Source organism: Pelophylax lessonae (genome assembly GCF_965119305.1).
Source record: "Pelophylax lessonae genome assembly, chromosome: 3".
Taxonomy (NCBI): Eukaryota; Metazoa; Chordata; class Amphibia; order Anura; family Ranidae; genus Pelophylax; species Pelophylax lessonae.
Window position 1 is genome coordinate 293056473 of NC_138770.1, and position 22835 is coordinate 293079307.

General features: G+C 41.5%; 1 protein-coding gene across 1 annotated transcript in view; it reads left to right on the forward strand.

Annotated features, from left to right (window-relative positions):
• Positions 1-22835, forward strand: part of LOC309551110 (putative cation-transporting ATPase 13A4) — a 203764-nt gene that overhangs the window by 42882 nt on the left and 138047 nt on the right. The window contains exon 9 of the mRNA XM_082251556.1: positions 4614-4771. Within this exon, the coding sequence (XP_082107682.1) occupies positions 4614-4771 (158 nt within the window). The remainder of the gene's footprint in view (positions 1-4613; positions 4772-22835) is intronic.

A 22835-nucleotide genomic window follows, 5' to 3' on the forward strand; every position in this document is an offset into this window, starting at 1 on the left:
TTCACTTGTTAGGTGTGGGCAGGATAGGCTTCTCTGAAGAGGAGAGTTTTCAGGGATCGTCTAAAAGTAAACAGAGTAGGATATAATTGGACAGATTGGGGTAGGGATTTCCATTGTATGGGAGAGGCTCTGGAAAGTCCTGGAGGCGAGTATGGGCGGAGGTGACAAAGGAACTAAAGAGCAGGAGGTCTTGAGAGGCCAAGAAGAGAAGAAGCCAATGGAGGGATTGATAGAGAGGAGTAGCAGACACGGAGCGGTTGGTAAGGTGGATGAGCCTGGCAGCAGCATTCATGATGGACTGAAGGGAGGGTAGCCTATGTAAAGATAAACTAAGGGATTTGCAGTAGTCGAGGTAAGAGATGACCAGCGAGTGAGCTAGGAGCTTTGTGGTGTCATTGGTTAGAAAGAGGCGTATTTTGAAGATGTTGCGAAGGTTGAGGTGGCAAGATTTGGACAGTGAATGAGTGTGGGGTCTAAAAGATAGATCAGAGTCAAGAATTACACCTAGAACCTTGGCATGCGGGGATGAGCTGATAGTTGTGCCATTAATCTTGAAAGAAATAAAAAGGGAAGGGGCACGTAGGGGAGGAAAAATTATGAGCTTGCTTTTTTTTATAGATTGAGTTTGAGGAAGTAGTGTGATATCCAGACTGATATGTGTATTAGTAAATAAGTGATATGCGAGGAGACTGAAGAAGTGAGCTGGGGGGTAGATGTGGGTGTCGTCGGCATAGAGATGGTATTGAAAGCCATGGGAGGCTATCATCTGACCCAGGGAGGAGGTGTAGATCAAGAATAGGAGAGGTCCAAGAACAGAGCCTTGGGAGACCCCAACAGAGAAAGAAAGAGGAGAGGAGGAAGTAGAGTTGTAAGGAATGCTAAAGGTGTAGTTGGATAAGTAGAAAGAGAACCAGCAAAGAGTACAGTCAGGGAGACCAAAGGTGATGAGTTTTTTGAGAAGGAGGGGGTGGTCAACCGTATCAAAGGCCGCAGAAAGGTCCAGGAGAAGGAGTACAGAATAGTGTCCAATGGTTTTGCCCGTTAGTAGATCATTCGTTTTAGGAGGGCAGTTTCTGTGGAGTCTTGCGGGTGAATTCCAGAAGGAAAGGGATCAGTAAGGTTATTCTGGGTGAGGTGGTCGCTCACGGTCAAGGAGTTTGGATAAAAAGAGGAACAAGTTGATGGGGCATATTTTGTTAAGAATAGTGGGGTCCAGTGAGGGCTTTTTAGTATGGGGGTGACTAGTGCATGTTTTAGAGAGTTGGGGAAGATGGCAGAAGAAAGGGAGAGATTGAAGATATGAGTTCTAGAGTGTAGAATAAAGCCAAAGGTTGAACATAGCATTTGCAAGGGAACAGGATCCAGAGAGCAAGTGATTACTGGATGTTAGCAAGAAGTTTAGCAACTTTGTCTAGAGTGATGGGGTTAGATGAGGAAAGTGATGGTTGTACCTGTGGACATGGATTGTTAAGTGAAGAAGGTATCTTTACAGCAAAGGTATGTCTGAAGTGATTGGTGATCTCCTGGGTAGTGAGTGGGTTAGTGGGTGGAGGCAGTGGAGGATGAAGTAGAGAGTTGAAGGTAGAGAAGAGTTGACAATAAGAGTTAATAAGAGTGATAAAATAGGCCTGCATGACAACGAGGAGGCATGCGTTGCATTTTTGGAGAGCAGATTCATATTGCTTGAAATCTTTCTGAGACTTAGTCTTAACCCATAGGCAATCAAGACTGTGGCTATGTTTTTTCAGACTTCTGGTTTCATCTGTTTGCCAAGGTTGTAGGGGTCAGGGCCTGATTCTATGTGTAGTAAAGGGGGGGCAGTGTGTCCATGGTGCACGACAATGAAGTGTTGTAGACAGAAGCGGCTAGGTTGCAGGACAGGGGTAAGATTTTGTCATAGAAGTGTTCAGTAGCACAGTAGAGAAGAGAAGGATTGAGATGGGAAAAGGTTTATATGGTTAACTGTTAGGTGGTTGGAGGGAAAGAAGGTGGAGGAGAGGGAGAGAGTGAAACTAACAAGGTAGTGATCAGAGAGAGGAAAAGGATAGTTGGAAAGGTTTTAGTGCATAGGTGAGAGAAAACAAGGCCAAGGGTTTTGCCTTCATAGTGAGTAGAAGTCTGTATCCATTGCTTCAGGTCAAAGGAGGAGGTTAGACTGAGAAGTTTGGAAGTATCAGAAGTGTTAGTTTTAACAGGGATGTTGACATCACTGAGAATGATTGTGGGGATTTCAGAAGAGAGAAAGCACAGAAGCAAGCAGAGAAGTCATCAAGAAAGTTTCATATAAGTCCATGTGGCTTGTAGACCTATTCTTAGAGAAACTGAAGAGAAAAGATGAGTGTAGTGTGCCTCAAATGAGGAGAGTGACAGAGAGGGAGGTGGGTGAATTACCTGAAAGGTGCTATGTAGGGCTAGAAGGATTCCCATTCACCTTTCCCTGCAACCACTAGGTCTGGGTGAGTGAGTCCACAGAAGACCACCATTAGAGAGGGCAGCAGAAGGCACAGTGTCAGATTCATGAAGCCAGGTTTCAGTAATGGTGAGTAGATTAAATGAGTTAGCGATAAAGAGGTTGTGGAGAGAGGTGAGTTTGTTACAGACGGGTATTCCAAAGGGTGCAAGAGAAGGGGACTTGGGAAGAAGAAGAATAGGAACTAAATTGTGTGGATTGTGCCTGCTGCCAAAGAGGGATCGGGTGTTGAGCGCATTGGGTACAGTTAAATCATAGAGGCCCAGGTTTTGGGGCTATATCTCCAGAGGTTAGGAGAAGCAGAAGGCTGAGGGAGGTAATGTGAGAGTGTGATTTATGTGAAAGGACATGCTCCAGTGTCCTGGAGATTTTATTAGTGTGGAGTTGGTGAGTGCAGTATTAAGGAGAGCACAGAAGGGAGGGTGTTATATATACGCTGTGGGTTGGAGAAGAGGGGTGAAGGAAAAAGAGTTTAAGGAGAGAGGACACAGCTGTCAGAAGGAGTGGTAGAGAGTGCAAGTTACAGAGTGGATAGAGAGTTGAAGGGGTAAACAAGGTCACCTGGGGTCTGTGTGGTGTTTTTCAAAGTATTTTTCTGTATACTTTCGCTTTGTGCATTCGCTGAAATGCAGAGTCAGAGGTGCTCCCGCTTATAGAAATACCCTCATTTCTAGAAAGAACCCCAGCTGCAAATGTGCCTTCCCATAAAGGTGCTGAGTTTTATTCTGTTAGGGATGGGAGTAGTTGCTTTCTAATTAACTAATCAGGAGTTAATAAAGGGTGGCTTGAAGAACCAAATTTTCACTTCAGAAACAGACTTACAAGAGGGCAGCTTTGTGCAGATAAGAACAGACCATCATTTTAGGTAAGACGCTATGGAGAATAAAGCATTGCAATGTGAACAGGTGTACAGATAGGAAAAAATTAAAAAAACAGAGTTATACACAAATGTAAGGAAAGAAGTTTTCAGTGTTGGTTAAAACCCCTGCCAGTTTACTTTTTGCTATCTGTGTATCATTAGAGAGATTTCCCTTCACTTCCTGTCAAATTCACAAACAAATGGAAACATTGGCTCAACGTGATACATCAGCAGGTTAACATACCTTGTATAAATAATACAATAAAATAATTTTAGTGCCAAAAAAAAAAAAATGCTAAATATCACCCATTTTTTGTGAAATATAAAAGATAAGCTACAAACATTGTCAAGCCATAAATTTGTGTGAGCCTATGAAACAGTGACAAGCTTCACTACACAAACATTTCCTTAGGTAACCCCCTCATCCGTTTAGAATTAACAAGTAATGACCCAAGAATAATTGCTCATATTATGGCATGTACAGTAATATGAATCACGTGTAGTGCAGTTGATATTTTCATATGTAGGCGGCCCTAAAACTAACATTTATATTTAAAACAGTGCAGAGGCTTTACATTTTTTGAAGTGTTTAATAAATTTAACATTTTTTTTCCACGTAACTTTATTGCTACCACATAGGGGGCTGATAATTTTACTGTTACAGGTTCTCTTTACTAACACATCAGGGTTCTTGGACACCCATGATGTCTACCCTGCCCTCCACTAAAGCCTAGGAAGTACAGAGCATTCTCTGTTCGCTTCTTACCCTCCCACCAGTAAGGCTCTACCTGTCAGGCGACCCAGGCAGCCGCCTAGGGTGCAACTCATCAGGGGGTGCCAGCATCCTGCCTGCTGCACTCGGAATCAGTATGGATCGGCGGGTGTGGGCAGCGCTCCTCATGCTGTGTCTGTGCCGCCTGAGCGCTTATGTTGTTTGTGAGGGCTCAGGGCTGAATCTTCATAGGAAAGGACTGGATAATCCTTTCCCATGGGGAGGTCTAATGCGCGTGCATAGCCATTGCCTGGCGAGGGGTGTGCGGGAGTTTCAAGTAAAACTTTCTTTTGTTTTTTTTTTATAGAGTGGGGAAGGGTTAGGCCCACAGCTTTGCAGGCATCAGGTGGGGAAAATATTAGTATTAAACATGAGAAATATACAGTGCCAGAATAGCATGCAGAATGATTGTTGTGAGCACTCCAAGGGTCAAAACAACAAACACAGCATAAGTCTGGTCTGATACCCTAAGTACTAATGGAATATTATTATTATTTTTTTTTTTTTTTTAGGATTTAATACAGCAAAGGGAGATCTTGTAAGATTTATTCTTTACAACAAGCCCATTAATGTGAAGCTGCACAGGGAAGCCCTTAGGTTTCTATCAGTACTTGCCATTGTGGCTGTGGCTTGTGTCATATATACAGCAATTGTGTTTGAAAAGAATGGGGTAAGTACATTATGTATGCAATGGGAAGTTATTTTGAATTGCAGGAATCACATTTTTGTCTGAAAGAACTTTCAATGAAAATATGCCTAAAAAAATCAAATCAGTTGCCAAAACATATTGGGTGGATGCAATAAAGAAACAGTTTTTTTTTTTTTTTTTGGTGCTATGGTCCTTTAAAATAGCCAGGGCCATTCAAAAATCTTTACCGCTCATTTCAGTAACTTTACCGATATATGCGACAGATTCAGGTAGTTCCTAATAGCGCCACTTTTACATAGTGGTGCTATAAAAGTGTTATTAAACCTACAACAGTAAAATCAGTCAGTATATGCAGTAAAGCATGCTTGTTATACTCACTGTGGAACCTAAGGGGTTAAACCTGCGCATTGTGTAAAAAGGCTGTTTGATCCCGCCTTCTATGATCCTCCCCTTCTTCCACTGTCCCAAATCCATCTCCTAATAGAACATAGCCTTAGGGCCACTCTGCACATGCTCAGTTTAGTGTGTATTGCTAGACATATATTTTTTTTTCCTGGGAGAGTGCATGTGTTCAGCTCAGAACAAGAATCAGCACTATCCAGACAGAGTCAGGAGTCATGCAGCCTCATAGAACAATCAGGGAAGAATGAAAACTCCTCCTACAAGCTTAAACCAGACATAAATACAAGTCACAAGACTTCTCTAACTGCTGATGAGAAAAGGTATTAGGCAGTTAATATTTACTAAAATAATTGCATTTCCATGTTCTGTATACTGTGGGAGACCAGATATAGTGAATGCATGGTCTTGGGTTTAGAAATAATTACCTTAGTTCATAAATGATGAAATTAGATATAATTAAAACCCACTCTTAATTGGAGTAAAGACAAAGGTAGAGCGCATGCTCATTGCTGCTAAATCAGGCTTTGCCCCCCCCCCACACACACACACACACACACACACATACAAAACTCCTTGCTGCTGCTCTGTCTGTATGTCTGGTTCAGTGGCTGGAAACCCATACAAGCACTCCACTCTCAGTGCATCTCCTCACTCGGTGCCTGTGCCATATTCATGTACCTGTGTATAACAGACATTGTCGTGTGGAGGAGCATTGGAATTCTAAAGACTATTTTATACACTCTTTATGAATTTCAGTGACTGTTGTATTTTTTTTGCATGTTCATTTGTCTCATAGACAACGATATTAGTATGTAAAAAAGTAAAAAATAATAATTATAATAATAATAATAATAGTAAAAAAAAATATTAGTAGCCCAAACGCCTTCACAGGGTAGTTGTAACATATTTAAAGGCTAAGTTCACCTTTCAGGCAGAATTTCACTTTTTATAATGAATAGAAGCTTTCTCTTTTGTCTTTTCTGCTCAAGCCATTACTTCCTGTAGATCATTTTCCATCATACAAAGCCTTAGTGCGTCACAAAACAGGCACGTATTTCAACACTGGAACATATCTCCCTCATTACTATACCACTTCTTGTTTTATTTCCACCACTTTCCTAATTCTCCCTTTAAGGGGACCATACACATTACAATCTAATTGTACAATTTCCTACAGATCTACCATCAACAATGAACATTCCCATGAACAAGTATTTGCCCCTTCCTGATTTTTTTTGCATATTCCTCACACTTAAATGATTCAGATCATCAAACAAATGTTTATCTTACACAAAGATAGTCCAAGTAAACACAAAAGGCATTTTTTAAATGATGATTTCATTTATCAAGGGAAAAAAGATGCCCAAATTTTGCCTGGCCCTATGTGAAAAAGTAATTGTACCAACCCCCCCATTGCTAGGTCATGAATAAACTAACCACATTTTTTGGAAAGCTGAGTTAAATATAATTTGCTCGGGGGTTGTATCTTGCCGGCACCATGGATGGTAGCTTGAATTCCCTGCTCTACATTCATCCTGGTAAATAGCGGCTTTCCAGCCACTGGAAAAGAGTGATATCCCCACACCCTGTATTGGCAGACATCCAGCTTCCTGCAGGTAGCATGTCAAAATGCAGGAACAACCTGAAAATTTCACAGAAACTCACCGACTTCTTCCCTCCGGCCAGATTTAGCAGCAGCCAAGATGGCACTAGCAGCCTACACAGACAATCTGCTTGGCATCTTCCTCCTCATGCCGGTCACAGGAGAACACTACAGACAAACTTACCCTTCTTTATAGCTGACTCTGGTGATTAATCACATCCATGCTAAATTTCAACTGGTATAGATCCATCCCAGGCTCTCATTGCTGCTCTCACACTCCCCCTCCCTCATCCACAGCAGCCGTCAGCTATAGACTCCTTCCCTGTACCTGCTCAGTCTATATCAGAACAAACCATGAAGAACATGTTGATCTCCCTGAGATAGACATTATTCTCAGACCTTTCTGCTACAGTACAAAAAGAGAATACCTCAGAACATCAAACCTTTTTTGAACTTAACGATCTTCAGGGGATTGATAGGTTTACGCTTTGGTCATCATACAAAGCCTACATTCATGGGATCTTCATTAAATTGGGTAAAAGAGCTAAACGCCAGAGGATCAGGCAAATTGATGGGCTCATTCATCAAATTGCCCAGCTTGAAAAACAAAACAAAGCTTCCCCCTACCATTCGTTGGCCAATGACTCAATAAAGCTGCGGCAACAACTCTGCTCTCTACTACTATACAAATAAAACTTTAAACTTTCTAAAGCAAAATTTTTGCCATCCATGGGCAATAGAGCAAGAGCCCTTCCAACCCATCAGGTTAAACCACAATAAAAGGCAACCAAAATTCTCTCCCTCCATCATCCTTCTTCCAAACAAATTCCACAAGGCATAGCTAACACTTTTAGTGACTCCTACGCATCTCTATATAGTTTAAAAAACAATCCCCTAACCCCTCAACCCACTGATGTCACTATCCAAAATGTCCTAGCCTCTATTGAATTATCTTCCATTACAACAACACAACTAGAATCTCTATCCCAACCCTTTACCATGGAGGATATTCTTTGGGCGATTGAAGCCCTACCCCTTCAAAAATCCCCTGGGGAAGATGGGTTTTCCAATGCATTCTAGAAGCAATTCACAGATATCTTAACCCTGGAACTGACCGACCTCTTCAATGCCGCTGGGTCATCTGACTCTCTTCCTACTGATATGCTAGGCTCATTAATTACTACCATCCTCAAATCTGAGAAAGACCTCACCTTAACTTCCAATTACAAACATATCTCACTCCTGAACACAGACATCAAACTACTTGCTAAAGTGATTGCCAACAGATTAACAGTACCCATCCCCTCTTTGGTACATTCTGACCAAGTTGGGTTTGTCCCTGGTAGGCAGGCCCCTGATGCTACCAGATGGGTCCTTAACCTTATCCACTATGCAACTCAGAATCAAACGCCTTCTATGCTGCTGTCTCTGGATGCAGGGAAGGCATTTGATAGGGTTCATTGGGGATTTCTACAAATGTTCCCTACCAAAATTACTGGATGGTTGCAGGCTGTGATTCTATCCCTATACTCTAACCCATCAGCTTGAGTTTTCACAGGAGGTGCTTTATCTACCCCATTCAAAATCTCCAATGGTACACGGCAAGGATGCCCCCTTTCCCCGATCATCTTCACCCTATTGATGGAGCCCCTGGCTGCCAAGATCAGATCTGACCCTCGTATCTCAGGTATTTCTTATATTGGGGTTAATCACAAAGTCATCATCTTTGCCAACCCCCAGCAGTCGCTGAAAGAAGTTGAGAAAAACCTTCATCATTTACCATTATGTCATATTATAAGCTCAGTGCCTTAAAACACCTGGGGATCCAACTAGCTCCAAGCTCCAGTCAACTGATCCACTATGCCTTCGCACAGAGCTTATCTCCACTTTTAGACTCACTACGTACTAGAGGACTTTCCAAGTTAGGTAGAATAGCCGCTATTAAAATGATAGTGCTCCCTAAGCTCCTCTACCTATTCTGCACAGTGATTGTCCCTATCCCCCAAGTCTTCTTTACCACTATTCAGAGGCAACTATCAACATTTGTTTGGGAGTCCAGACCACCCAGATGTCCTAACTACATCCTGACTAGACCCCATTATCGGGGTGGAGTTGGCCTACCGCAGATTAGTAATTATTATTACGCCTCAATCTTGGACCAAATTTTTTACTGGTGGCACCCAACTCCTGAAAAAATATGGTCCCTCATGGAAAATTCGCCCCTCCAGCACCATAACTTAATAGATCTCCTCCTCCTTTCTGCAGCAGGCCACTCCCTTCCCTGCAAGACCCCCACCCTTCAATCTCAGCATCCCTCCCAGCTAGAAAAAAACTCCAGTCCGCCTCCCCTCCTGGATCACCAATCCAATCAATACCAATTCCCCTACGGCCATTATCCGCATGTCTCCCCGACCTAAACTTATCCTGTTGGCTCCTTGCTGGTATCACAACCATTAGGGACATCCCTGCCAATAACTACCTAAAATCAATTAAAAGCCTCAAAGGTGAATACAGCCTCCCCAACCCAGAGGCATATTCACACATTCAGACTACTTACTTTATTGAAGTTACCACCTAAGGCAGATACTGTATCTCTGAACCTACTTACCTGTTTTACTTCTGACCAATATGCCCAAAAAAAAGGACAATGCCTACTCTACTCTTTACTCAGTGACAATTGCCCTTACTCCTAAATCACAACATTAAGCAAATGCTTATGTGGCAACGTGCATTTAGGATTACATATAAGGATTCCCATTGCGCTAACCATTGGGAATCCTATCAGAAAACACTTCGTAGATGGTACTTAAAACCCTTCCATATCAAAAATGTATCCTGATTTCTTGCCAAGCTGCTGGAGAAGTTTTTGTAGCATAGGATCTATTGCACACATCCTATGGTTCTGCAAGTCCTTAAGCTATTTCTGGAAGCAACTATTTGTATAAATCTGCTCTATTTCTGGGGTTCTATCTGCTCCCAATACCCCTCTGACTCAAGGTATGCTATTGTACACTTTTTCACAGCCAAGTTAAATATTATAAGCGTGTGGAAAACCCCAGAAATACCCTCTGTTTCTGTTACTATCGCTGATCAAAATTCTCAATCAGAAATGGAAAACGGTTGCTAGGAAGCTTATGCAGTTAGAAAAAATTGTGGTTCAGTGGTCACAATGGTTGAAGCACCCAAAATGTACTGTGCATTTGTGACCTTATCCCTTTCCTGCTGTTAACAATGTTATGCTGGTGTCCTTATCTGTTATTTCCTCATTCCCCTACCCTTCCTCACCTCTCCCATAACTGCCTCTACGTTCCCCTTCCCTCCGCTCCCTCACTCCTCCCTTCACCCCCTCCTCTCTTCCCTCTTCCCATCTGGAGTGACTACACAGATTTATTATGTGGTATTCATATGTTTCTCCTCTCCTCTGTTATCCTCCATTTTTCTATGAACCAGTTGTTTTGTCAAAACCCTAATAAAGATATCACTTATAAATATTACTTGCCACACCCAGGCCTGATTACCGCCAGACCTGTGCAATCAAGAAATCACTTAAATAGAAGCGGTCTGACAAAGTGAAGCACGCTAAAAGATCTCAAAAAGCAACACATCATGCTGTGATCCAAATACATTTAAAAATAAATGAGAAACAAAGTAACTGACATGTATCGGTCTGGAATGGTTTACAAAGCCATTTCTAAGGCTTTGGGACTCCAGCGAACCATGGTGAGAGCCAGAAAACACAAATGGAGAAAATTCCCAAAATAGATTTGTGTGACTCTGGGTGAGGTTTTCACCATCCCTTCTTTTTTTAGCAAAAAATTGGAAATACTCATAATGGGAGTTTGAAGACAACCAACTATCAAATTAAAATGAAAATGTCAACATTTATTTTAAACAATTAAAATTGAACCTATTATTAGGGGTGGGCGAATGGTTCGGCCCAAGTATGAGTTTGGGCCGAACATTGGTTGTTCGCCCATTCGTCGAACACCCAAATTATTGGGGTGTTCGATCGTTTGTTTGGCCCGCCAAATGATCACAATGTATTGCGCCGCTGCACAGTGCATTGAAAGCCCTGATTGGCTGAAGCAATGAAAGCTTTGGCCAATCAGGGCACATAGCACTGTCAGAGCAATGATTGGAGAAAGTACTGATGACTCTATCCAATCACGGCTTATTGCTCTTAGTCCCACCCCTCACTATAAAAGTATTTTAATAGCGACCATTTGCAGTGTGATATAGGAGTGGAGAGAGATAGAACAGGGCTCTGTTCAGTGCTACTAGAGAGTTAGAGTGCTATAGTGTGTTATTCTAATTCTATTGTGAGTGTGAAATATCAGTTTATTGTAAATCTATTGATAGTTCAGTTGGTTTGAGTGTAGTGCGACCGTTCATTCTTACTTTAGTGTCACTTTAGTATGAATCTAGTTCAGTCAGTGTGAGTGTAGTAAACGTTCATTTTTACTTTGGTCGGAACCTAGTGATAGTTCAGTCAGTGTGAGTGTAGTGAACTGACCATTCATTTTTACTTTAGTGTCAGTTTGTTTTGTCAGGGCAGGTTTACTGCATTATAGTTCAGTGCATGTTTAATAAAGTATATTTCTGTGCGTTACTGCGCGTTTAACGCAATACATTTCGGTGCGTTACGTGCCATTTAACACAGTGTATTTCAGTGTGTTATGTGCTGTTTAACGCAGTATATTTCTGAGGGTTATTACACATTAAACGCAGTATATATCTGTGCATTAGTGCACGTTTAACACAGTATAATTCTGTTCATTAGTGCACGTTTAACGCAGTATATTTCAATGCAATATGTGCTGTTTAGCGCAGTATATTTCAGTGCATTAGTGCACGTTTAACGCAGTATATTTCAGTGCGTTAATGCTTGTTTAATGCAGTATAGTTTAGTGCGTTATGTGCCGTTTAAAGCAGTATATTTTGGGGGGGCGTGGCTTGGCGCATGGAGCTATAGGTCGTGTTCCTCTACAGCTCCCAGTCCAAGCATCTTCCACACCGGACCCCCGAACCACATAAATGGGCAGGAATCAACCCAAAGACCGAAAGAAGACCGGAGGGGGCCATCCGATCCTCCGTCTCAGGCAGATAGCAGTTGACATCCAAGATGGTGTCGGCGCCTTCCTCTCCAGCAGCCACACTACAGGTAAGCACCCAAAGCCTTTTCCCATCTTCAGAGGGCACAACACAGCTCGCTCGCAGATCCCAGAGCCTATCCCAGACCTCACTATGCTCCGGGGATGGATGGGACATAGAATCACTCATGTGGTCCCTCCAAGCCTACATGAAGTCTCTACCTACAAGATGATTTTGAACACTATGTCAAAAGTGCAGAAAAGACATACAGTGGTGATCGAAAGTTTGGGCACCTCTGGTAAAAATTTGTATTAATGTGCATAAAGAAGCCAAGCCAAGGAAAGATGGAAACATCTCCAAAAGGCTTCAAATTACCGATTAGACATTCTTATAATATGTCAACAAAAGTTAGATTTTATTTCCATCATTGACACTTTCAAAATTACAGAAAACAAAAAATGGCATCTGCAAAAGTTTGGGCACCCTGCAGAATTTATAGCATGCACTACCCCCTTTGCAAGGCTGAGACCTGCCAGTGTCATGGATTGTTCTCAATCATCGTCTGGGAAGACCAGGTGATGTCAATCTCAAAGGTTTTAAATGCCCAGACTCATCTGACCTTGCCCCAACAATCAGCGCCATGGGATCTTCTAAGCAGTTGTCTAGAAAACTGAAACTGAAAATAGTTGACGCTCACAAAGCTGGAGAAGGCTATAAGAAGATAGCAAAGCGTTTTCAGATGTCAATGTCCTCTGTTCGGAATGTAATTAAGAAATGGCAGTCATCAGGAACAGTGGAAGTTAAAGCAAGATCTGGAAGACCAAGACAAATATCAGAATAATAATAAAGAAAGCACCTTTGAAATTCATAAGCTACTTTCTACCATAGCCACTCTTGAAACCACACACAAACAAAGTCTAAACCCTTCTACTTGTGTAGATCTCTCCAAGGCAAGATGTGACTTACTTAATTTGCTTGACTAACGCTCCCTCATAGCTAGGGACAAACACTACTATTCTCTTGGCAATAAATGTGGCCAACACCTAGCAAGGGTCCTCCACCCACGCCGACCCCGCCACCCCATCCAACTCATTCATGGCCCTCAGCAGCCTTCCGGAAGTACTATTCCCACTTATATAACCTACCTTCACCCCCCCACAGCACCGCAGACTCGGTCCCCGCTATCAGACATGATGACCTATATTTCGGAGACATTAGATGCTTTAGACCTAGATAAACCCCTCTCTGAACAGGAGTTTCTGGGTGCCATTAAAGACTTGAAATTAGGTAAATACACCTGCCCGGATGGTTTCACAACTAGATTCTTTAAGACCTTTGGTCCACTTTTGCCCCCTTACTAACTTCAACTTTCAATGTGGTTGACGACTCCCGCTTCCCTTTCACAGACCAATTATCCACAAATATCTCCATCATCCCAAAACCAGGGAAAGATTCCTCCCAAAGTAGTGCTATCACCCATTTTCCCTCCTCAATTTAGAATAAAACTCCTTGCCTAAGTCCTGGCCAACCGCTTATCTCCTCTTCTAGCTACAATTATACACAAAGACCAGATGGGGTTCAAACACACAAACTGAAAGCATGCCTTCTCTCATTTAATGCTGAAAAGGTGTTTGACCGAGTGAACTGGCAGTTCCTTCGTCTATCCCTGGAACATCTTGGCATTGGACAGACATTTATAACCAAGGTCATGTCACTCTATACTCGGCCCTCAGCATCTGTATTGGTCATCTTCTGAACCATTTTCCATTTCCAATGGGATGCGACAGGGCTACCCACTGTCTCCCTTACTTTTCGTTGTGGTTGAGGAACATTTGGCTTGCGCTAGAAGACAGAATTACTCCATTGTAGGTATACAAACTTTTCCTATATGCAGACGATCTGCTTGTATATATACAACAGCCCCATACCTCCCTACCCTTACATGAATTCCATAGGTTTGGGGAATTCAGCAATTTTAAATTCAATATTTCAAAAACTGAGGCCCTTAATATATCCCTACCACTGTCCAATGTTGCTCATTTATGCTCTAATTTTTCCTTCCCATGAAGCACTAAATGCATTTCTTATCTTGGTATTACCAATCTTTCTGATCTCTGTGCTTTAAACTATACGCTCATGTTAACCCACATTCGAAAGGATTTTGAATCCTAGAATTCATCCCCACATACCATGGTTAGGCCGCATAAATACTTTAAAGATTGACACCCTCCCTTAAATACTTTATCTATTCCAGACGGTTCCCATTGCTGTCCCCAAAAAATGTTACTCCTCATTACGTTCCTTATCGATAGGCTTCGTATGGAATCTGAGTTTATCCCGCTTGACATTTAAACGACTTACTTTTCCTAAACTTCAAGGGGGTGCAGGGTTACCAGATTATGAAATGTATCACAAAGCAGCTGTGTTGGCATGTATGTTGGAATGGTTCCCTCATCTCTTTCAAAAGGCCTCTTCTATGGCTGAACAGGACCTTTATAGATAGACCTTTATAGATATCTGAGCCCTTCCGTGGGGTCACAAACGAGATTTCCACAAACTTACCTCGGTTTCCCCTCTACCCCATTCTTCCCACAGGGTATGGAATCTCCCTCAGTGGGTCCTTTTTCTTGTAATACTTGGACTGTGGCATGCACTTTTATACATCCTCATGATGGGTGGCCTGCTGTCCCTGTGGGTGGGAGTGACTGGCTTACTTCGCTTCACCTGTCTTCTTTTTGTACCAACTTATTTACCTCTTCTCAAATTCACAGATCCTTAAATGAATATGAACAGCTATGCTCTGTCTCTGACACACCCAGAAATTTACTCTCCTCAATTTATAAATTACTACATGCTTTATTACACACTTAGCTACCCACATACACCAGCCCGTGGTCCACGGATCTGGGCAAAAAACATACAATTGCCGACTGGCAGATGTCTTTCCATTTTACCCACAAATTTACTATTTCCTGTTATGCACAGGAAAAAAAAATCGAATTTATTTCCAGATGGGACCCCCTACATAATATATTCCCAGTTTACCACCCATCTGTTGGAGATGTGACACTGCTGAGGGCACCTACATCCATATCTGGTGGGAATGCAGTGGAATACAGCCTTTTGGTCTCAAGTCTTTTCCATTTATAATAAATTATATGATGAAACTTTGACACATTCTCCCAGGTTCAGTGGCTTCTCAGAAGCAGAGCCTGCTATTGTTCCTTCTTTCAGCATCAAGGCAGATGATCCCCATGTTCTGGAAGACCAAAGCCACCCCTTCCTTATCCTTGTGAGTTTCTGCTGTTAATTATATCATACGTATGGTGGAAATGCTAGCATTAGACAATGGTACCTTTAAGAAATAAACTCTTGGGGTTTATCTGGCTTGACATTTCTAATTCTGATGTTTTGAAGACCATGTTATCCTCAGGATAGAATATTCCAATACATAAACATAGCTCATTACCAACGAGGCTTAAAGATTAATTCAAGTTTTCCTCCTTAATTTCTATGACTTTCCTTTTCATTCCCCCCTCTCTTTCCTCTTTCTCCCTTCTTTTCTCTCCTTCCTCTCTTTAATTTCCATATATGCACAAATATCTTATACACTCTACACCTCGAGTGATAATGTTTAACCACTTAAGGACCGCCTGCCGTAGTTATACTGTGGCAGGGTGGCCCTCCTGCGCAAACCGATGTAGGTATACATTGGTCGCGCGCCTGCAGCTAGGGGGCAAGCGTGGGCTGGCGGCAGCGCGCTCCCGCCCCCACTCGGCAGCGGGGACTCCAGTGCACGGGGCAGGCGGCTCTGATTGCCGCCTGACACCCACAATTGTTCCCCGCTGAGAGAGAAGGATGGGCAGCTGTTGTAAACACAGCTGACCGTTCTTCTCTCTGGAATGATCACAGAGCTCCTGTGATACTTCTATATAGGAACACAGGTCTCTGTGATCATTTCACAAGCCATGCCCCCATACAGTTAGAAACATGCCCTTAGGTACACATTTAACCCTTTGATCACCCACAGTGTTAACCCCTTCCCTGTCAGTGTCATTATTACAGTAACAGTGCATATTTTTAGCACTGATTACAGTAGTAATGTCACTGATCCCCGCAAAAGTGTCAAAAATGTCAGTTAGGGGTTTGATCTGTCCACCGCAATGTCGCAGTCCTGCTAAAAATTGCAGATCGCCGCCATTACTAGTAAAAAAAAAACAATAAAAATGACATAAATCTTTCCCGTAGTTAGTAAACGCGATAACTTTTGTGCAAACCAATCAAAATACGCTCATTGTGATTTTTTTTTACCAAAAATATATAGCAGAAAACAAATTGGCCCTAAAATATTAAAAAATTTAGATTTTAAAATTTTTTTGGGAATGTTATATAGCAGAAAGTAAAAAAATATATATATTTTTTCCAAATTGTTGCTTTTTTTTGTTTATAGCGCAAAAAATAAAAATTGCAGAATTGATCAAATACCACCAAAAGAAAGCTCTATTTGTGGGAAAAAAAGGACATCAATTTTATTTGGGTACGGTGTCCATTAAAGTAACGCAGTGCCGAATCGCAAAATATGGCCTGGTCACCAAGGGGGAAAATGTTCTTGTCCAGAAGTGGTTAAACTACAGCACCCCCCCCCCCCCCTTGATGTCCTCTTCAGTTATGCATATGTTACACCTAATGTTGTGTTACACTTTATGTATATGATGTGCATTGGTGTACATTTAACGCAGTACATTTCAATGCGTTACGCGCTTTCTAATGTAGTATATTTCAATGTGTTATGTACCATTTAGCGCAGTACATTTCAGTGTGTTAATGCACGTTTAACGCAGTATATTTTAGTGCGTCAGTGCATGTTTAACACAGTGTATTTTTTAGTGCATTACATGCCATTTAAAGCAGTATATTTCTGTGCATTGGTGCACGTTTAACGCAGTATATTTCAATGTATTAGGTACTGCTTAAGACAGTATATTTCAATGTGTTTTGTACCATTTAGCACAGTATATTTCAGTGTGTTAATGCATGTTTAACACAGTATATTTCAGTGCATTAGTGCATGTTTAATGCAGTGTATTTTAGTGCATTACATGACATTTAAAGCAGCATATTTCTCTGCATTAGTGCACATTTAACGCAGTATATTTCAGTGCGTTAGTGCACGTTTAACGTAGTACATTTCTGTGCATTAGTGCACATTTAACACAGTATATTTCAATGCAATACGTGCCATTTAGCACAGTATATTTTGGTGCGTTATTGCACGTTTAACGCAGCATATTTCGGTGCATCCATGCACGTTTAATGCAGTATATTTCAATGCCTTATGTGCCATTTAGCGCAGTATATCTTAGTGCATTAGTGCACGTTTAAAGCAATATATTTCAGTGCGTTACATGCTATTTAGCACAGTATATTTTGGTGTTTAATTGCAGGTTTAACACAGTATATTTCGGTGCATTCATGCATGTTTAACGCAGCATATTTCAATGCGCTACGTGCCATTTAGTGCAGTATATTTTAGTGCATTAGTGCACATTTAATGCAGTATATTTCTGTGCAATAGTGCACATTTAACACAGTATATGTGCCATTTAGCGCTGTATATTCCGGTGCATTATTGCACATTTAACGCAGTATATTTTGGTGCATTCTTGCGCATTTAACGCAGTATATTTCAATGCGTTATGTGCCGTTAAGCGCAGTATGTTTTAGTAGGTTAGTGCACTATAACGCAGTATATTTCAGTGCGTTAGTGCACGTTTAACACAGTTTATTTTAGTGCGTTACGTGCCGTTTAAAGCAGTATATTTCTGTGCATTACTGCATGTTTAATGCAGTATATTTCTGTGCATTAGTGCACATTTAACGCAGTATATTTCTGTGCATTAGTGCACGTTTAACACTGTATATTTCAGGTTAAAGTGCACCAAACACCACTTTTCAATTATTATAGTGCATCCACATACATTTTTCCACATCTTTATTACGTTTTGTTAATAAGGAGAGGCAGACGTTCCCATGGCACTCTGAGGGGGCCAGCAGTGTATGTGTCCACAGGTAAAGGTGGACATGGTAAGCCCTTTAAGCAGGGCATAATTTTCTCTGTTTAGTGATGTTGCCCATGCTATCCAGCCTCAGCATGCAGAGGAGGTGGTGGACTGGCTTACTAAACCATCCTCATCCTCCGTCATCAAAGCAGAGACTAGTGCACAAACCACTGCAGCTGCCAGAGTGACTAAATCTGCCTCCTTGTCCACAGCTATTTCTGCCATAGCCCCAGCATTAGGCATGGAGGTATCAGCTGAGTTATTTGAACAGAGTGTCAGCTACTTGCTCCTTGATGATGCACAGCCATTACTTGTTTCAGATGTTGGTTCTGAGGTTGAGGAAGGTAGGAACATGTGCCTACAGAGAGGGGAGAACACTGATCCATAAGTTGACAGTCATGTTCCTATTGGATGGCTTTATAAATGCAATTATTTCTTCAGCAGCATCTCTACACCGTACAGATGTGCTACTTAACATGTAGACTAAAGGGACCCCCCAGGTATTATAGTAAAAGGTATTTTTTATTTTTATTGTTATTTCTCATTTTGATGCTTTCACTTTAGGCGTTAGTAAATCACTGCTCTTTTAAAAATAAAGTTTATTACAAACTTTTTTTTTCATTGATACATGTCTCCCAGGGCAGTACCCGGAACCCCATAACCCTTATATGCCCATTTACTTGCATATAAGCCTTCAAAATGGGCACTTTTAATTTTTCCAGTTCGGGTCCCTTAAACTTTAATGAGGTTCGTTATTCAGTTCTGAATTTTCGCGATGTTTGAAATTTCTGGTGCGAACCGAACAGGGGGTCATTCAGCCCAGTCCCTACTTATTAGATAGATTTTTCACATATACACTGCTCAAAAAAATGAAAGGAACACTTTGAAAACACATCCCATCTCAAAGGGGAAAAATTTCATGCTGGAAATCTGTACTGGTATGGATTGGGTAATGTGTTAGGAAGGAAAGCATGCCACATTGTTTGATAAAAATGAAAATGATCATTTTTCAGAGGGCTGAATTCAAAGACACCCCCTGAAAATCAAAATTAAAAAAAATGATGTAGCAGGCTACTCCACTTTGCTGAAATTTCGTTGCAGCAACTCAAAATAGTATTTAGTAGTTTGTATGGCCCCCATGTGCATTGTGGTGCACTAGGAGGAGCCCAGGACCACAGCACCTGTGTAGGGTCTGACAATGGGTCCAAGGATTTCATCTGGATACTTATGGCAGTCAGAGTGCCATTGTCTAGCCTTTACAGGTCTGTGCGTCCTTCCATGGATATGCCTCCCCAGACCATCACACACTCACCACCAATCTGGTCATGCTGAATGATGTTATAGGCACCATAACATTCTTCATGACTTTTCTAGACCCTTTCACATCTGTCACGTGTGCTCAGGGTAAACCTGCTCTCATCTGTGAAAAGCACAGGGCGCCAGTGGTGGACCTGCCAATTCTGGTGTTCAATGGCAAATGCCAGTCAAGCTCCACGGTGCCTGTCAGTGAGCACAGGGCCTGCTAGAGAATGTCAGGCCCTTAGGCCACCCTCATGGAGTCTGTTTCTGATGGCTTGGTCAGAGACATTTACACCAGTGGCCTGCTGGAGGTCATTTTGTAGAGCTCTGGCAGTGCTCATCCTGTTCCTCCTTGCACAAAGGAGCAGATACAGGTCCTGGTGATGGGTTAAGGACCTTCTACAGCCCTGCCCAGTTCTCCTAGAGTAACTGGCTGTCTCCTGGAATCTCCTCCATGCTCTTGAGATTGCACATATTGATGTGCCACCCTGGGAGAGTTAGACTGCCTGTGCAACCTCTATAGGGTCCAGGTATTGCCTCATGCTACCAGTAGTGACACTGACCCTAGCCAGATGCAAAACTGGTAAAAAAAAAAAAACAGTAAAAAAAGATAAGAAGGGGAAAAAATATGTCCACCTGTAAATCCATTCCTGTTGTGGAAGTTGTCTCATTGTTGCCCATCTAGTGCACCTGTTGTTAATTTCATTACCACCAAAGCAGCTGAAACTGATTAACAACCCCCTCTGCTACCTAACTGACCAGATCAATATCCCAGGAGTTTAATTGACTTGATGCTATACTATGATTAAAAAAAGCGTTCCTTTAATTTTTTTGAGCAGTATATTACATAGCATGTTAAAAACACATTTTTTTTTTTTTTTTTTTTACAAATTATCTTCTTTAGGGATAGAATACCATTTTGGAAAATAAACAATATTTTACAGTCTAATTCATTGAAAATATTTTTATGAAGGTCTGCCAATCAGGTACTTGTAACACTTACATGATCACATTATATCACTCTGCATACAGAAGGAATGTCCCAACATACACAGGACACATATAATCTCAATCAAGACCGCCATTCGGAAATGCAAAGATCACCAAGCCATATATATATATATATGTATATGTGTATATGTATATATATATATATATATATATATATATATATATATATATATATATATATATATACACATATACATATACATGTATATGTATATATATATATATATATATATACAGTATATATAAAATTTCAACCACTTTGGAGAAAAAATAAAAAAATATTTAAATTGCATCTAGTTATGTCAGGAGCAAATGGCCACTGCCCTCACCTATAACTGGCCTTTGCAGTAAAGGCAATTGGAAGGGCAACGCATGCAAAACAAAACCAGAGAAATTCCCTGCTCAACTTACTAACCAGCCTGCAACCAGCCAAATTATCCTGTCTAAATGTTTGCATTAAAAACAGGGGTTTAGTCTGCACACAATTGCAAATACACGCGTAAGCAACAGAGTCCCATCAAGGCACCCCAGTATTTTCTGTGGTGCTCCTTGCTGCATACGCTAGTTACAGGTGAGGACAGTGGCTATTTGTTTGTACTGTTGAAATGTTGGTGAGGGGACGCACTGGACACCTTTGCTGCCATAGTGCTATGTGCTGGCTGTCCAGTACGCCCCTGTGCCTTTAAGCAGGGGTGGCTCACTCCAGGCTTAACTGCCCTCTGCCTGTCCATTATATTGCATGTGCTTCCACTGTGGAGGCTCTCAAAATTTAGAGTTAGGACTACAGAAAATATTGGGGTGCCTTGACAGGGCTCTGTAGTTTACACATGTATTTGCAAATGTATGCAGACCAAACCCCTGTTTTTAACGCATACTGTTAGACAGGATAATTCAGTTGGTTGAAAGCTGGTCAGTAAGTTGAGCTGGGAATTTGTTTTGCAAGTTATGTCAGGGACTACCCTTAATCACCCAAAACATACTTCTAAAAATCATCAGTACAAAATATAAGGAAAAAAAAAGAAATGAGAACGCCAAATATTACTTACAGGAGGTCAAAAGGTATATCTATCAGATCACATCTCATGCTGGGTTTTTTGTTAACATTCTATTGTAGCGGGTCAGTTGTGAGATCTGACCTCAAAGGAGTTATGAGACACTTATATGGGCAGTTTAGTGGCATCAATCCATGACTGGCAACAATTGAATCATTGATTGATGCTTGAGAGTTTAAACAAATCTTCAGGCCTCAAATGTGCATTTAAACATGTGTCAAACAAAGAGAAAAAGGGCCCTGGCTGAGTGGCTGTAAAAGGGTTAGTTGGCATACAGGGTGTTAATACCCAACTTTCTAATTGTGATTGAGCTACTCATGTAACGGAACTTCCCAGACAGAGCACCAGGTTTTAGCCATTAAAGTTTGAATGAAGCAGCTGAGCTGGGGTATGCCTCTTACACTTACAGTATATATTCCAAAACTGCCCAAATGGTTGGACGGAGTCTGCCTAGAACCGTATCAATAGGATTTAACCCAGGAGCATCCAAGCATTGAGCCCACATTTTTTCAAATTAATCTGGACAGCCTCTATGTTGATAATTTTAAATAGAACACTCAAATATAAGTGTCTCACCCATGTGCCTTATCCATTCTGTAAGCGTGGGAAGGTTTGCTGATTTCCAATGTGATAAAATAAGTTTGTATGTTTGAAATAAAGTCCTGACAATAACTTAATTAGTAAATGCTTGAACCTATAAATCATTTAGAATATCCATCAGACATTGTTTAGGGTTATTTCAAATATTGACATGAAGCACCTTATTAAGTGTATTTAAACCCCCATCCAGTAAACGTGCAGATTGGGACATCTCCAAAATAAGTGTATCAAATATCCACAATCTCCACGACATCTGCTGCACATGAGTCATCCAACATGCCTATTTTGAACAATTTTAATGGGGTGTAATAAGCCAGAAGTCTAATAGAGATTTGTTTAACCAGTTGCCAAACTCCCGCCGCAGATTTACTGCAGCAAGGTGGCTCAGCTGCACGAACAGACATAACTTACGTCGGTCTCTTGTGGAGCTAGGGGGGCACGTGCGCACAGCCGTCGTCCCCGCAATGTTCTGATTTGGTTCAGAACCGATCAGTCATCAGGTCCAGGCCATTGATTTTTGGCCTGGACCTGGTAATCGGTTCTCACCATTTTCAGAATGTCCTATAACTGTGTAATGTAAACACAGGCACATTAGATTATGAAATCTTCTCTCCTGGAGCCCTTTTCGGTTCCAGCGTGAGAGAAGAGAGCATCAACTGTGAGTACACAAGCACTACACTGACACCAGCACACATAGGCACACATGTAATCCCCTGATCACCCCCAGTTAACCCTTTCACTCGCTGTCACAGTGTACACTATATACAGTATACAGAAAGTTTACTGATCACTTGTTATTGTCACTTGTGAATTCAGTTAGTGTGAGAGGCAGTTAGAGGTAGTCCCAGATAGCTTTAGGGTACCTACCATACATCCCCTAATAAAGATTTAAGCCACTAAACACCCCCAGTTAACCCTTTTACTCTCTGTCACTGTGTACACTATATACAGTATACAGATAATTTACG